Here is a 16,816-nt window from a genome sequence, read left to right as displayed (position 1 = left end):
AAATAACACGGAGACACACGGACACGATCACAACCACGAGAGAATGTTTGGCCTCAACCTCAACCGAAACAACGCCACGATTAATCAATTCTTCGGCAAAAAGCAACATCAGCCGGCCCAAGTGACAAGGTCGAGGAAAATGAGATTTGCTCCCCCGGCCCGACCCACACGAACACACACACGGTTACGGTTGGGAAATTGTAAAGGAGGGTGAGTTTTTCGTTGTTGTTGGCCGCCCTACCTTTTGAACTCATTTTCCCGTGTGTGTGTGTGTATGTCTTGTGTGGAGTAGAGCGCGTGCCCGTCTCGTTCTGGCATCCTCCGCCATCTCCGTGAAGGAGGAGGATCATCAGGAAGACAGAAGCCGGGGGGATGAATTTTTCACGTTGGATGGTTTTTCTTCGTGTGTGTGTGGGAAAGCGTCGTGCTGCCCAAGAAAGGTGGACGCCAGTCGTCGCGATCAGTCGCGATTCGAACCGGACCGAGGATCGACGCGTCGTTGCATCGCTGTTCGTGAGTCGTCGATCCCAAGATTATTCGCGTGACCCGCGACCGAGTGTAGCTTGAAGACTTGCTGCTGTGGCGTTTGATTAGCTTGTTATCTGTTGTTATATTGCAGTGTCTAATTATTCATCGCTATCGCCACATCCGCGGGATGTCATTATCTTGGTGGTGAGAGAGCGAGCGATAGGGGTGGTGTTTCTTTTGTTCACCTCAATCAACGTGAGCTTTGGCCGGAGATCGATCCACGAAAGCAAACATCAAACTCCGGACTGAGCAGTGGAGATGGACATCACACTTATCCGGTGATAACACACCAGCGATACTGCTTTCGAGGTATTAGCGTCGACGACACCATGGTGGTGGCGGTGGACGACAGTGGACGGTTCTATCTGCGGCCTGGCATCGGTGATGTCTGGAAGTTGTGCGGTCGTTTGGTGATAGCAGTGCCAGTCGTTAGCGTACCCACCGCCATCAAGGTTTAGTGCTCGATTGGGTACCGATCGAAGTGAAACCGATTGGGCAGAACGGGAGACGTGATTTCTCGCCGGTGATCCATCGCAGAAGATCCCGCGTGTGAGAGGTGTGTCATTCTTAAAAGTGTTCTCTACCCGCAGTTTAGCCTCAGTGCTCACGGATCACTTTCGTCTTCGTGTTCATCGTAGTAACATCGTGTCACCTACCTACCAGTGTCAGATGCCTAACGAAACGTGACATACATTTCCAATAGGGGTGAAACGACAAACAGAGAAAAAAAATACTGTCACCGTGGTCGTACGCCAGTGTCACCGCTATTTTACTACGAGCAGCGGAAGGTAGTGCTTTGGTGATTTATTTTTGTGTCCCGCGTGTGTGTGTTCCCGGCTGAAAATCCCCGCCTGGACGACGAGGGCCTTACGATGGCGATACGTGTGACCAAGAAGTGTTTCCTACTGTCCACGCTCGGTGTACTGATCCTGGCGGCGGCACTGACCGTGACCCTGGTGCTGGTGCTGCGGGACGATGAAGAGATCAGTGAAACCTATCGCTTTGCGGCCAGCTCGATCGAGCTGCGGCTCGAGGAGCAACCGGATCACCGGTACGTCCTGAACATCTATCGAGGTAAGCAGTACAGAACCGATCGGTGGCAAGGAACTACAGTCCGATTCACACCTTAAGTGGCGTGTTAAGGTGGCCGTCTGTTTATTTTCCATCAGTTCAGCTCCAAGAGTTGCGGCCAGATCCTCAACCACGGGGCGGTTTGTTTTAAGAGAGTGTAACGAGCGTTAGATAGTTCAATAGCAGACTCTTGCTCTGCTTATTATGGTTGATGGATGAAAATAAACATGGAATTATTTTTATTCCTGTTGCCCGGCGAGTGAGACTGGCGAGAGAAAATGAAGTGAAGATTTTGTTGGAAAACATCAAGTGAACCGCTGGCCAGACTCTGTATAAATAATCGGAGGATAAATATTAGTACATCGCGAAATCTAGTCAATGTTTAGTCTTGGTAGGATACGTTCACTGATCGTTGAAGCGGTGCGAGAGCTAATGATATTCTGCTGTGTGAACTGTAGGACTTCAGATTTATTTCATTGGACTTAGTGCATTCGAATTCTTTGTGGATCTTCTTCCTGACATACAGCAGCCGAGTCAAGTTCACCTTGCAATGCGATAACAATCCAAAACCCCTTTTACCGAGGCCAACGTTGGCCCACACCGGTCAACAGGGGATGAAGGGCATCTGTCGATCCATTAAACCATGGATGCATTAGATAGTGAGTGTGCAGTTGGCATCGGATCCGCACGGTCGGGACGACACCAACCAGTGAGGATCACATGTCGGCAAAGTGCAACAGTTTGGTATGTAGTAACCACCGACGGCTCTCTGTCGATGAACCTTCAGCTTTGATTGGCATCACTCATCTCGGGCGCGGGGGCATTCCGTCGGCAGAGGCACGGGACGGTCGGGATAGTTTTCTGCAGTCTTAAGATGCAGCAGCCGCAAACGAATTGTACCTTTCGCTGCATAAATCAAACATTTACGGCTAAAGTGTGATTGGCCACCGCCCAACGGGTGTGCGTGCGTGTGTGTGTAATTTGATCGTGTCTCGTGTGGGGGGGCACGGGTTCAGACGTTAATGCTAGACGTTTGGTTGCTTTTAGCATTCAATCTACCCATCAATCCATCCATCATGAAGCTGCTTTACGATGCACTTAAGAGCGGTGGTGTTCCCTTTATGATCCCTTTATCCCTCTGTAACGTGTCTCTGGTGGCGTTTTTGCATGAAATGGTTTTATAAAACATTCAAAACAACCAGATCGAGGAGGGTAACCTTGTATTCGAGTAATGTACAATATGCATAGTTCAGAAAAAAATTCTTTTTTAGGCGTTCTTAACTCAAACTCTAAAATTTAAGCGCGTAAAGTCTTTATGCTATTTGTGCATTCGTCTGTCCTTTAATTATGTGATCATTTTAAGAAACATTTCTCGTGGCAAGAATTGAAAAGCTTCATACTTCACAAAGCAAAACGCACATCATAATCAGCGCAAGAATAAAGGTTTGCCAGTTGACAAGGCTTATTAGAGTTAGAGTGGCTTAAGGCTCAGTGTCCAACTCTCTCTTCAGAGTTTATTGTTATGGATATAAAAATAATATTATCTAAAAATCAAAACAATTGGAAATAGCGTAAAAAAAATTCAAATCTACGCCGAAACTTACAGCATCACTAGCTTATCTTCCAAATTCAGTTTTTGGTCCACCAATGTTGAAATGTTCAAACTACAATTTTAAATTGTGATTGATGAAAGTGAAATCATAATTTTACATTGTGATTGTGCAAGTAGTTGCTCATACAAATGTAAATAAATTTTCGCGGTTCTGATATCAGTTGGCCCCACTTATTCATTCAATTTTTGTTCCAATTAAAGATACAGAGCTGGAGGCAATTCTAAGTAAAGATTCATCATTGACCCATAACGAGCGAAATCGCTTAGAGCAACTCAGCTTACCATTTGCCATAGTTTAAACGCCAAGAGAATGTTTTGGAAGTTAGGAAATCGGTTCCCGCATGATCTAAGGCCATTGGACGTCAGTTATGCACTTGTGAAGAACTGGTCCAAAGTCATAAACGGAAAGGATTCTTGCATAAACGGGAAGGAACAGTGGGTCCATTACGAAAATTCAAAAATATTGAGCATGGATAGCTCAGTAAAACTTCATCAACGATCACTAAGCCGCTATGATACGTCCTCAAAAATTAGATTGGTTCTGAAGCATTACTGATGGAGGTCTTCAAAGTTATGAACATAAGCTTTCAGGGCATTTGTTTATCGTTAAAATAAGGTATAGAAACAGCCAGTGGACGGCTCAGTGGTAGATGCGACAGCGGCACCGATCTTCACACGGCAGACCCGGGGTTCAAGTCGCATCTGGGCCGTTTTCCCATAGTGAGGACTGACAGAAATAATCACTTACCTGGGATTAAAATACTGTTAAGCAATGATATCAGTGGTCAGCGATCTTCATCTTGACAATAGGCCGCTTTTGCCGTAGTTCAAACCTCAACTGTACTGTCTGATTATTACTACACATACCTGCAAATAAAGAGAAGAACCCACAATTATCAATATTGTTACTGTGCTCGCCTCAATAAACTATACCACAATTCCACCGAATGCGAATCTTTCAAATCCATGACCTGGATGTTTAACACGAAAAGTGTGTAGCACATAGTTTCACACTTTGTAAACAGCTGAACACTCTGATGTGAAGCTAAACGGTGGAGCAGAATGATGCGAGGTGTTAACAGATACGACGCAAGGCCACTGGAATTGCTAGCTATTGGTTTGGATAATTTTGCGCTTATGGTTGGACTGGGTATCGATCAAATCTCATCCAGGTCAGTCTTTCTTAAATAGAAACGGCTATCTAGCTACTGGTATGCTAAATTAATCGAGAGCATCATAGGAGGAGACTTGCTCTAGCGCAAGGATCTTAAATCGTTTCTTGAAAATTAAATTTAGATGTTCTCCTACACGAAAAGTCCTCGTGGGATGTTATCCGTTGATTTGGACCTGTCATTTTTCGATTGACAGCTGTCATAAGGAAGAAACTAAGTAGTATACTTATAATAACATACTTAGAAGCGACATTGAATCATTCCAGCTTACTTAATAGCAAGAACCCGCCCAATCACCCTATAAGCAATGCGCTGAAACGTCCTTGTGAAAACAACGAAATTATCTTCTTGGCCCATAAATCGCAACACACAACAACAACGAATAAAAAACCGAACCCCCCCTCAATCCCACCCACCACAATAGCATTTGGGGTTCGAATCGGTAGCAATAACTCAACACCATCACGTAATGGCCGTATAAACAGATAACAAAAAAATTAGTTATCACTTTCCATTTCGTGCGGAGGTGACAAAACATTCGTTGCCTCGCCGCAAGAAGCAGAAAGGAAAAAAAAGCAAAAAGGAGAGTCCCCCACAGCCAAACAACATCAACTGGCCGGCGGCCCCCGTTGATGGACGCGACCGGACGGATTGCCATCATTCGTCCGGTGTCGACGTCGATGTCTTTCGGCTTCATATTGTAGAACGCGCCACAGGCAACAAACGATCCATGACAGGCGACACGAAAACAGAGCATTAACGTTAACGGCCACGATCGGCGATCATGTTCTTGGGGCTGCGCCGTGGTTCCCGCGGTTGCCATATTCTCCGGGCAGCCGGTTGCTGCTGGTGTTTACAATTCTTGCTGATTGATGGACCCCCTGCCTTCACCACCCTTCTCACTCGGGAGCCCTCCACCGAAGATGGTTGTTAGGCAAGCGGCAGTAGTGTTCGATGTTTCCGAACAGCTTACCTTACGATTTGGAATATCAGCTCAGACATTCGCTTCATTTTCTACCTTCGTTCGCTCGTTCGCTCGTGCATGGGGGGGATTAATTTTAGAACCAATCCAAAACTGATGCCAACCCCCCCTGTGGTGGAGAGGGAGAATTACAAACCACTTCCGTCTTCCAGAGACACACCCAAGGAAATTTGGACCGTGAAAAGTGTCTCGCTGTCCCTTTCTCGATACCGATGATCGGTGGCCCTTTTTTGCTAACATCTCATCTCGCGTTTCGTTGGCGACACACACATCGCCTTTCGGATCGGATCGGATTGCCACACGCCAGATTCGATTAGCGATTTGGATGCTTTACTTCCACCTTACTTGCTTTTTACGTGGTTACGCTTTCACGAGATTCAAATTTTGAGGTTAAGTTGCTGTGTAGTTTCCGTAAATCACGTCCCGCGACACGGTATGAGAGACTTGCTCGAAAACTATTTTGGAATGGTGGTAGAATATGTGTGTATCAGGTTCATAACGCAACGGGCTTTAGTTTGACGCAATTTCTAGAAGTAAACAATAGAAGGAAGGCCATTTTTGTTTTAGCTCTTTACACACAGTGGAAACAATAGCTAGGCACAACGTAGGAAAGAACCATACAATCATTTTCAACTGACCATTATGAATGATAGTCATAAATGATAATGTGCCCTACCAATAAGCTAATAAATTTTGCGTTTCCTTATCAATGTCACTTAACAATACACGCTGTAAACTGTTGACAGGAAGCTATCTGTTGCTTTGTGGTGGTCTTTATCTCCAGATAATGCTATCTGGTTGTGGGCGCTTTTTCATAAGACTTTACATAATTCTTTCTTCTCTAGTTTTTTTCAAATTTATTATAATCGACGATTGAGCATTGCTTGAGTTAAACAAACGAACATTTAATCCAATCCAATCTCCAATCTCAATCAAGTACCAGGCGTCTCCATCGATGAGCTTTACCGTGGCTATAGTCCTCTTTTCTTCTTTTTCTCTTTTTCGGTTTTATGATACGGTAATCAGGATGCTATACCAGTTAGAAAAACAGGCTAGCAAATTTTTGGATGTCCATTACACAACATGATGGTACCAATTTTCCGATTTTCAGATCAAATTTAATCGCTAATTAAATACAAGAAAGATTTGTTCTGAACATGAAGTGGCTAGTTTGGATTCTTCTCTGCTAGACATCCTGCAAATTAGCCCAAATCGTTCTATTAAAAGTTGGAATGGGATTTATGACTAAAATACCTTCGTAATTTTTTCAGCTTAACTGTTGCAGTCTTTGTTATCTGTAAGTTTTCTCGACTGGTCATATAAAAAATTACTAAAATGGCTTCAAGCATTTGATTTATTCGAGACAAAGTAAGACCGAGGATGAAATTTAATAATAATGGCATCAGGAGATATTATTTTTACTTATTAAGACAAACGAGCTGTAAATGATTTCGTTCGTGTTCCGTACCCTTGTACGTGCCCTAAGCGTCCGAAAGCCGATAGTAAAGGGTTAATTTAAAAAGTGCAACAACGACTGCAACCAGCGACAGATCAAGAATTTTCTTCTTCTCCTTCTTTAGTACTACAACCTCGAAAGGTTTCGGCTTGTCGTCGTCGACCCGTAGTAGCTGAATAGCCAGCCCTGCGTACCGGGAATCAGATTGAATGGGATTTTCCAAGGTCCTGTCGTGTGAAGACCGGCGCCCTTTAATGATCGACCATTGGAGGCCATTTAATCATCGACTCTGCTGACTGGGTCAAAGTCTCAAGTCTAAGGCTAAACGGAGACAATATACGAGGCTTCTTACGGAGTTCGGGACCCTCTAAATGACAGAGGTTCCCCGGAGAGCCTGTTTATAGATACTCCTCGTTCGATATGAACTAGGCTCCTTGTAAGCTCAGTGCCCCAAGCATCGGCTTAGACTGCAGCAACAGCTTAGAGAACAGGTTAATTTCTCCTTGCATCACCTGACAAAATATCTTCTCTTCCTCTTGTGATCCTAACGATCTCTTAGCTTGTGCCTGCCATTTTTGGCTTACTAGACTTAATGATAACCACCGCATAGTTGAATAGTCAGTCCTTACACTACGGGGAAACGGACTTGATGGGATTTGAACCCTGATCCCGTCGTGTGAAGACCGGCGCCGCTGTTGCATCTACCACCGGGCCGCTCTAAAATATCTTGCTAATTTCCATTTTATTGGGTTGTTAAGTTGAAAAATCCATCTTGAAGAGCTAGCCCTTAGACCCCGAAGGCAACTAGAATCGAAGTTTTCTCTCGTCTCGCCATTTCCTCAGTCACTTCTAATTATCCGATACGGGAGCAGGCGTATGTGTGCGGAGTACAGGACCAAACTGGGGTTATCCGAACGGAATGCGGCGTTTCCACACGTGACGACGGTCACCGGTTTTGGGCAAGCGCCATCACACGCGTCATTTGCGCCCGAGTTTCGTGGTACATTTTTCATTCCGCTTTCGTAATCGTGGCGATCAAACGATGCTCTGCCCACCATTATCCGCAATTCACCCCCCCCCCCCCCCCCCCCCCAAAATCGTCTGCCTCGCTTCCATCGTTGCCGGCACGCGGAAGATACACCATTTGGCTCGAGATCCGGCGAAAAATGGTCATAATTAATGGGATGTGTTTCGGCGTCGCTGATGCTTTGGCGCTGACCACCCACTACCGCCCACTGCCACAGCACCTCCGATCTCCTCACATCCCTCGAAACGGCCTCCCATAAATCTCACCGTTTCTGTTTCACCTAGATCTGATAGATCAAGCATCTCGCCTCCATGTACCTACCTTCATCTCGACTCGAGTGGATCAAAAACGGATCGGATGCTTTCTCTCGCTCTCTCTCTCTCTAGCCCGACTTTCGACTGCTTTTCCTATGCATTGCACACGCGGCAGCACACCGAACACCGTAAAGCCGGGTATGGCGCACGGAAGGATTAAAAGCAAACGCTTGAAATTAATTTCCCTTGGGAGAAATTAATTATTTCACTACGCGCCACGAGCTTAGGAAATCTCGGACCCTGCAGATGCAGAAGGAAGGAAGATTTATGTGAGTGGTTCTCCCATCCAACCCGGGATGGGACGATGATCTAAGCGACGATTCGAACGCTGGAATGTGGGACCTCTCCACCTTCACACACAGCCGTGTCATCGATCGCGTACGGTCAATATCTGGGTAAGAGATCTTCCGCAGACGGGGAGGGTAATAAATCCGGTGGTATTTGATCAAAGTCCTTATAAAACTGCCCCCGGACACTGCTGGTAGGCCTTTTGGGGGTGCTATTGGCCGATAAAAGGCACCCGTGCAAACAGGGTTCAATAAAGCAGCTGTTTCGCGTCCTCCACTACGAATGGCATTTGAATGTCAAGTTAGAGTCGCCGTGCATGTCTTTTTAATAGCAAAACACGCATTATTTGGAACACCTTTATTGAGGTTCAAGTGATGTTAGGTGATACATCAGTCGGGGCATGGTAGAATCATTTTGACAAAGCTTTCACGGCGATCTCGAATAGCTATTTGATTCCTCAAAGCGTTATCTACTGCCTCAACAGAGCACCTAACTGATGGGCGGATAGATGAAGAGTTGGAAGAGATAGTCTCAGGCAAGCATGATCAGTTTACGTCAAGATGTTGAAAGTCCAGCAAACGTTGGACCCCGTATTGGTGATCTCCATATCAACTTTAGTAGGCTAAATAAATTTAAGGTTTTTGATAAGATTCCCGAGTATTGCTGGAGTTCCTAACATCAAGAAGTCCATCATACCGTAAAATATATCAACTCTCCGAACACTAAATTTAGATCACGAGACTTCGTCATCCAATGATCCTTATGGTCCCTTTGACTCTTATGGTCTAAGATGTTTTCTCCTCCAAGATACTGCTAACGGCACTCGTCTGCCAGCGAACCTCAAAGTCGTCGGACGGGTCTTATCATACGTAGGGCTTCGAATGTTAAGAGACCTCAGAATCAAAGAGTATTCGTCACCCTTCCGCCCTTTATGATTAGCCTTGGATTTAAATCCATAGGACCTCATCTATCAAGAGCACCTCACTGTCTGATGACTCTGAAGATGACTTAGCAGTCGTCCAATCGTTGTAGTGCCGGAGAAGGTTTAAATTGTAGCTAGAACCTTGACGTGTAAGATGCCTTGTGTAAGGACCTTTTAATTTTTCTAGAGTCACACTCAGTGTCTTTCCCGCCGCATCAGATCTGTTGGTAACTTCAAGGTAAAATTTTCACAGCAATGTATGTGGTTTAAATGACTCATCTTGGGGGGCAATTCTAACCACCACCGAACCTAACTTATCCATCTCTGAGAACTTTTCACACTACATTTTTTACATGGAAGGTCCCGCCATTTTAGCAGAATTGCAATGGGTGCGATGATACAAAGAGGAAGAATTCTTCTTTCTTAGTGGTGGCTTAGTTGTAACGGTCCAGGTCTCTACCTCGAAAGGACGCGTATCAAGGAATCGTTTTCTCAGTCATTTTGTTCTCTTTCTTCCATCCTACCAGGTGACGATCGTGTGCAAAGGATCACCTTCGATCATGACTTCACGGACGACTCCGACGTCGAAACGTTCCCGAAAGGTATGCGCCTGTATGGCAATGGGCACAACATCGAAATTCGCGAGCTAGAGGACAGTGCCGGCTTCGCGTACTTAAGCATAACGCGCACCCTGCGCAAGGGTCAGATTGGTAGCGATGTGGTGCATCTGCATGACACGCTCGGTTCGGACCAAACCCCACCACACTGGTACGGTGGTCCGGAACTGATGGAACAGTATTACCCGATCGAGAAGCTACGCTTCGACGACTATCCCTACATCACCAAAGAGCTGCACAGTGCGGCCATCATCGAACGCTACTGGTTCAACACGGCCGGTGTGTTTTTCTACATCGACAAGGAGGTGCCACTGTTTATCGATCAGGACGATCAGGTGTTGAGGTTTACCGCCAAGAAGGAGCTACCGTACTACACGTACGACGAGGAGTTTGTCTTTAGCTATCGCGTCGGTGTAGCGGCCGATGCGCGCGAAGCGCACCAGAAGGCGGTCGAGCGTGTGCTGAACCAACCGGTAGACATTCCCGACGAGCGCATGGTGCGCCAACCGATCTGGTCGACCTGGGTGCGGTATCGGCGCCCGATCAGCCAGCAGACGGTGCTGGACTTTGCGCGCGAAATCAATGCGTACGGGTTCAAGAACGCGCAGCTGGACATTGACGATCTGTGGGAGGTTTGCTACGGATCGCTTACCTTCAACACGATCACCTTCCCGAACGTGACGGAGATGACGGAAATGCTGCACGAGATGGGCTTCCGCGTGACGCTCTGGGTGCATCCGTTCATCAACAAAAACTGTGATCCCTGGTACACGGAGGCACTGAGCAAGGGGTAAGGAACCGATCGAGAGATCGCTGTCGCGCAGATTGAGTGATGCTTGTACTCCATTTCTCTACAGTTATCTGGTAAAGTCACACAACGAAACCATCGGCTACAACACCAAATGGTGGAACAGTGGCGAAAACGAGGCGTCCTACATCAACTTCAACAATCCGGACGCGGTCGAATGGTTTCGGCGCCGGTTGCGCGAAATTCAAGAGCTCGGAATCGACAACTTCAAGTTCGATGCTGGCGAAACGAGCTGGGCTCCGGCCGATCCGGACATTGGAGGACCGACGGCCCTGCTGCCCTCGAGCCAAACCGTCAACTTTGTGCGGATGTGTGCCGCCTTCGGTGGCATGATCGAGGTGCGTACCGGTTGGGGAACGCAAGATTTGCCCGTGTTTGTCCGGATGCTCGATTTCGACACACGCTGGGGCTGGAACAATGGGCTACAGTCGCTCATTCCGACACTGCTGCAGATGAACTTGAACGGGTATCCGTTCGTGCTGCCGGACATGATCGGTGGCAACGTGTACGGGGACGACATACTGACCAAGGAGCTGTTTATTCGCTGGCTGGAGGCGAGTGTGTTCATGCCGAGCATACAGTTCTCCAAAACGCCCTGGGACATTGACGAGGAGGTGAGTGTTGCGGTGATCCGTCTTACGATCTTTACACTAAAGCTTTCTATCTTTCGCCCGGTAACAGAGCATTACGATATCGAAGAAGTTTGCGGAATTGCACGAAACGTACGCGGACTACATCATCCAGCGGATGCGATTGGCCGTATCACACGGTACGCCGGTGAATCCACCGATCTGGTGGCTTGATCCGACCGATAAGATCGCACAAACGATTTACGATGGTGAGTGCTGCATCTCTCGCTACGCTTTCGATTCCATTTGACTTGTTTTGAACTCCCTGTTTTACAGAATACCTGCTCGGTGAGGACATTGTGGTTGCGCCCGTGCTGGCAGAGTTCGCCACCTCCCGGGACGTCTATCTGCCCAAGGGTACGTGGCGCGATGGCAACACGAACCGGGTGCATGAAGGTGGCCGGTGGCTCTACAACTACACGGCACCGATGGACACGCTGCCATACTTTGTTTCTGCCACGTTCCAAGCAAACTGAACCCACTGACGCTGTGTAACCGAGTTATGCTAGTTCCTTACCAAGAGTAAACAGGGTAACAAAACAAAACGGGGAGACCGCACCACACAGGTGTTGGGGCGGGGGATAAAGTAAGGCAAGGTGGCGATGAGTCGGAACGCAATCATAGTGATTTATATTTACTTCATATTTTTCCGCCACATCCCAAAATAAACTGGTATAAACTGTATAACAGTAGGCAGTTGTGTTGGTGCGTCTCTTTTATTAGTTTCCTACTGTACAACGATTGTGGTTTAGAATCGTCTCTCGATGCGGCTAACCAGCCGGTGACCAAGCAGCTCAAAGTCTCGTACCAGCGCGTCCACGTTCAGCTGCAGCGCTCCATGCTCCGTAACCTTTCTCCCATTTACGTTTGAAGTCTAGAGCGAAAGGCAGGGCGCTTAAGTAAGGCAAATCTTGTAAACGTTCGTGCTGCTACAAACTTACCGAGAAAGGTTTCTCCTCCAGTGCCTGCGGACGCCACAGCACAGCAATCCGATCACCACCGCACGGATCGTAGAAGAAGATGGCAAACTGTCGATACGCTGCGCGAAGTTCCTGCAGGTAGAAGCGCACCGGACTGAAACCGGCCGCCGGGTCGGTGTTGGAAGATTTCGCGTACAGACTCGCCGCGCTTTGCATTGCCATTTCTTTCGGCTTGGGAATGCCGATCGGTGTTACGATCGTGCTGTCCAGGTGAATGATCAGATTGTATCCTTCCAGCGAGGGTTCGAAGAAATTCTGAATGCAGGTAAGATGAGAGTTAAGAGTTAAGACGCACTATAATCTTATATTAAGAGGATAGTACAGTCGACAGTTGGGAAGAAACGTGTTTTGAGTCTTAAAATCGGCTCTACTATTGGGTTAGCAGAGATGGCCACTTCCTTCTACATTATCATAAATTTATCATAAACTGATGAGAATATCTGTTGCAAGACCGTCGTGGCTGAAGAATTATTGGGTAAGATCCTTTAATAATGGAGTTTTTTCCAAATAATTCTACTGGCCGAGGTGATTTGTAAGTCACTTCGATCGACGACGAGCATACAGGGTATCCCGGAGTTTTGTATGCTTCTTCTTATTCTTTCTTGGCGCGTCAACCTCGAAAGGTCTTGGCCTGCCATTAGCCTTACGTACGGGGAGGCGGTCTGGGTGGGATTTGCACCCCGGCCCTGCCGTGTGAAGACCGTGATCGTGAGAATCTATCGAAATTGGTTAGGTCTAGCGACCTACGGATCATTGCAGGATTCCTAGGGCCATGGCCTAGGGCCTCCAGCGGGCTTGATCCGTCGCTGCCCCAGAGAAGATGTTACTCGAACACTCGAAGCGATTATATAAAGCGAGAAGGATATACCGCCCTATTTGCAATTTCCTTTCCTTCCTTTCCTTCCAAGGCTACCCCTTTGAATTGCCAAATTTTAGAAAGTAAAGGCTTATTAATTCTTTAACATACCTGAATTTTCTGCAGCGTTCGATAGTTTGTATCAATCAGCTTGGTAGCCGCCTGTGCTAGCAGTGTCACCCGGTTCAGTATCTCAACGGTCGGCGCTCTCCGTCCAAACAGTCCATACTTTCCTTCGTCCGCCGGGGTAACGATTGTGAGCGGTGGGAAGTTTTGGCGTCGCTCGTAAAATTCCTTCTCCACCTGTTCGATCGTTTCGCTCGATAGCTCATCGTTCAGATTCACCACGATCATCTCCTTGCTCCAATCGGTCGACGCAACGAACTGCAACCACCGCAGGAATCCGGTTTGCGGTTGAATGGGAGGCTGTAGTGGTTGGTTAAGGTAAATGGCAGCGAGCAATAGTTCGGTACACTCGTCCGGCCACAGATACGTATCGATCAGTTGCGAATAGAGCCAACGTTTCGCGATGGCCGCGACGGACCCGAACGAAAAGTACTGCTGATGTAAACCGTGCAAAAAGCCGGTCAGCTTTGGCAGAATCGTTGCCTGCATCTCGAGCGCAATACTTTCGTCCGTGTCCTGCTGCAGACGGGTCACCTTGTTGTCGGCGAGATATTCACGCAGGATGGTAATTTCGCGCTGATGGATGATGACGAACCGGAAAAGGAAGTTTTCTGTCGTAGACCGAGCAGGATCGTAATAAGTAGTACGTTTTTATGGGACTCTAACGCTCACGAACTGTTTTACTTACCGTAAAGCACATCCAAATACTCATTGTACGCTTGGGCCAGCGGTTTGTTGGACGAGTTTGCCGCTGTCTTGGTAATGCTATCGGCAATACGCAGGTAGAATGCCGTCTTCAAACGACGTATCGCTTCCAGATCCGCCGGCCATTTTCCACTCGCTTCCAGCTGAATCGTTGCGTGAATCGGTTTCGCACTAAGAAACACTAAGCGCCCACCAACCAGCACGCCACTTGCCGTTGGACGTGGTGGATCCGGATCGGTGTACCGAAAGACCGGATCCGTCCCAAGGATAGCGTGGATCGTTAGCGGTAGCTTCTCCAGATCGCGCATCATACGACCGACCGTATCGAACGCACGGATAACGGCTAGCGATCGTTCTTCGATCGTTTGGTGCAACTTTTGCTTCGGAAACGGCGCAATGGCGAGCTCGAACTGATTGGCCAAATATCGCACATTGCTGTCCGGTATGTCCAGGTGCGCTTGCAGCAGAAACTGTACAATCGATCGCACGATCAACCGTTTCTGTCCGATCGGATCGGTCGCTTCGCCCCATACGCACGATTCCGTGATGGAACCATCCTTGAAGCGGCGTAATTCCGCTTTTCCTTGCCAAAACGCACGGAACGCTTCGCTCGCTGCCGTATCGATCGCTTCCGGGCCCTTATCGACCAGATTGAACGCGTTCGTACCGTTCAGGGAAAGCCCCAGCACGAGACGAGGGTCCGCTGTCATAGCGGACTCGTTCGGATGATGATTTACGTCCAACGGCACTAGGTAGGACGCCCGCGTGCCAAGCCCTTTCCGCAGCAATCGTTCCACCATGCGTGTGAGCAGTGCTTGTACGTCACCCAGATAGTCCAGTTTATCGACATCTTCCGCGAAGGAATCGACGGTGGCCGCGATCAGCTTCGACCCTTGCACCGTGATGATGTGATCGTACTGCGTAAAGGCGGGATAGTTTGCAAGGAACAGTGGCAGAAAGGAGTTGACCTTGGGATTGTCCAGCAAACGAATTGCCAGCGCACTTTCGTGCCGAACGCGGCGGTAAAGGTCCACCGGAAGGTTGGCGGTAAGGTTGAGCATTCCGAGCGGATCGATAAACACTACGTCGTAGTAGCGGAAGAAGGATTTCAACGTTTCACGGCTACTGTTGTCGAACGTTATTCCTTCCTTTTCCCAGTTGCTACCAGCCAGCTGGTTCCAAAACAGCCGTATAATCTGGTAGCTGCTCATGTTGGGGTAAATTCGCTTGTTCTGAAGCAGATAAGCGATGTAGAACGTGACAATTGCACCGTCGAACGGGTACCGTCCACGATCGAAGTGTCGCTGACGGATCCACACCTTCAGCAGAATGATCGCTTCCCGTATACTCTCCGACTGGATGATGCTTTCGAGCAGTTCGGCATTTTTGGCCAGCCGTACGTCGTACAGGATGGAGGTGTTGTAGTGGGGCGTCGGGAAGTTTTCGTACTCTTCCGTCGAATCTGGTTCGACACCCTGTCCGATCATTGATGGGCGTACGTTGTTCCGGTGCGGGAGAAACCGTTTCTTCGGGAAGCTCGTTGCGTCTGCGACGGCATGCAGCTTAAAGTGAACCTTTTTGGCGAACGTTTCATCGGCCGGTATTATTACGAGCACCGGCTTCAAACGATCACCCTTCAGCGGTTCAAAGCGAACGGTCGAAGCGATCTTCTCCTCTCGTGCCGACTGCTGCAGCAGCTGTTGTGCGATGGTGCAGAGATAGTGTGCGCGCTTGTAGTGATAGCGCAGATTTAGATAGTCCTCCTTGTGCAAGCATTTTTCCGGCATGATCAGGAGCAGATCAACGACCAGCGGTTTACCGAACGATGTGCGCAACATTGTATCGCAACCCCCGAACGTGCGGACGTGTCTTTGCTGAAGGAACCGGAAACGCTCCTTGCCAAGCACTTCCTGCATGTACTGCGAGCCGGTCGTTTTCAGCTGCAGCGGAAACTCGAACCCATCGTAGTCCAGCTCAAGCAGCGAACGAGCGTTCGATTCGCTTTCGATCGTTTGCAGAAACCCTTTGAACTGTTCCAGCCACACCTGCACGAATCGGCCCAGCTTGGTTGGAACGCGCACCTCCTTCAGCATCTCCTCCGACTGCATGCGGAACAAATTGGAGTGGTAATAGTTTTCCGTCTCCTTCAACCGGTTGATCTCCTCCACGGTGGGCGGTTTGTACAGGGCTTTCATCTCCTTCACGCGCTTTCGGTGCATTTCCTCGTCGTTGTGTGCGGCCACCTTACGTTTGATCGCTTTCGAGGCGGACTTCTTCGGCGGTTTTGCAACACGCACCAGGGCACCACTTTCGAGCCCACTGTCCATGCTGTCGTTTCCATCGCCGGCCGTGCTAACGTCCCCATCGTCATCCTCCTCCTCGGTACCATTATCCACCATCGAGTCGTACGAATCGTTGTCCGATTCGACGGGGACTGGTTGCTTTTTGACTTTCTTTTTCTTCAGCAGCACCAAACTTCCGGCCGATTTTTTTTTCACACGGTTCATCTTGTAAATGTTCTTTTCTTTTACAAACTTACTGCACAATTACAACACTTTGAACGAGGATGAGAAAAAACGTGCCGGCACTGCTGCTTCGCAAAACGCACATTGTTTTTATTTTGACAGCAACCAGGCGCATGCTGCAAGTGACAGCTCAGCTACGCCACACAATTACACCGTCACTTCAAATTACACCACCGGTGGAGCGGTTTTTTTGACAGC

The 16,816-nt window shown here is 48.1% G+C and overlaps 2 protein-coding genes across 2 annotated transcripts; one reads left to right on the top strand and one right to left on the bottom strand.

Annotated features, from left to right (window-relative positions):
- The first annotated feature begins 454 nt into the window (after positions 1-454).
- Positions 455-12,118, top strand: LOC118507002 (myogenesis-regulating glycosidase-like). Its single transcript, XM_036044895.1, has 5 exons — positions 455-1,602; positions 9,900-10,779; positions 10,847-11,411; positions 11,479-11,635; positions 11,703-12,118. The coding sequence occupies exons 1-5, from the start codon at positions 1,401-1,403 to the stop codon at positions 11,900-11,902; spliced, it is 2,004 nt and encodes a 667-aa protein (XP_035900788.1). The 5' UTR covers positions 455-1,400; the 3' UTR covers positions 11,903-12,118.
- Positions 12,111-16,724, bottom strand: LOC118507000 (nucleolar protein 6). Its single transcript, XM_036044893.1, has 4 exons — positions 14,077-16,724; positions 13,374-13,999; positions 12,368-12,661; positions 12,111-12,300 (listed from the first exon to the last, which is right to left on the bottom strand). The coding sequence occupies exons 1-4, from the start codon at positions 16,598-16,600 to the stop codon at positions 12,175-12,177; spliced, it is 3,570 nt and encodes a 1,189-aa protein (XP_035900786.1). The 5' UTR covers positions 16,601-16,724; the 3' UTR covers positions 12,111-12,174.
- Positions 16,725-16,816: the final 92 nt, after the last annotated feature.

Source organism: Anopheles stephensi, chromosome 2 (assembly GCF_013141755.1).
Source record: "Anopheles stephensi strain Indian chromosome 2, UCI_ANSTEP_V1.0, whole genome shotgun sequence".
NCBI classification, from domain to species: Eukaryota; Metazoa; Arthropoda; class Insecta; order Diptera; family Culicidae; genus Anopheles; species Anopheles stephensi.
Note: the sequence above shows the minus strand (reverse complement) of the source record. Positions and strands in the feature narration are given on the sequence as shown.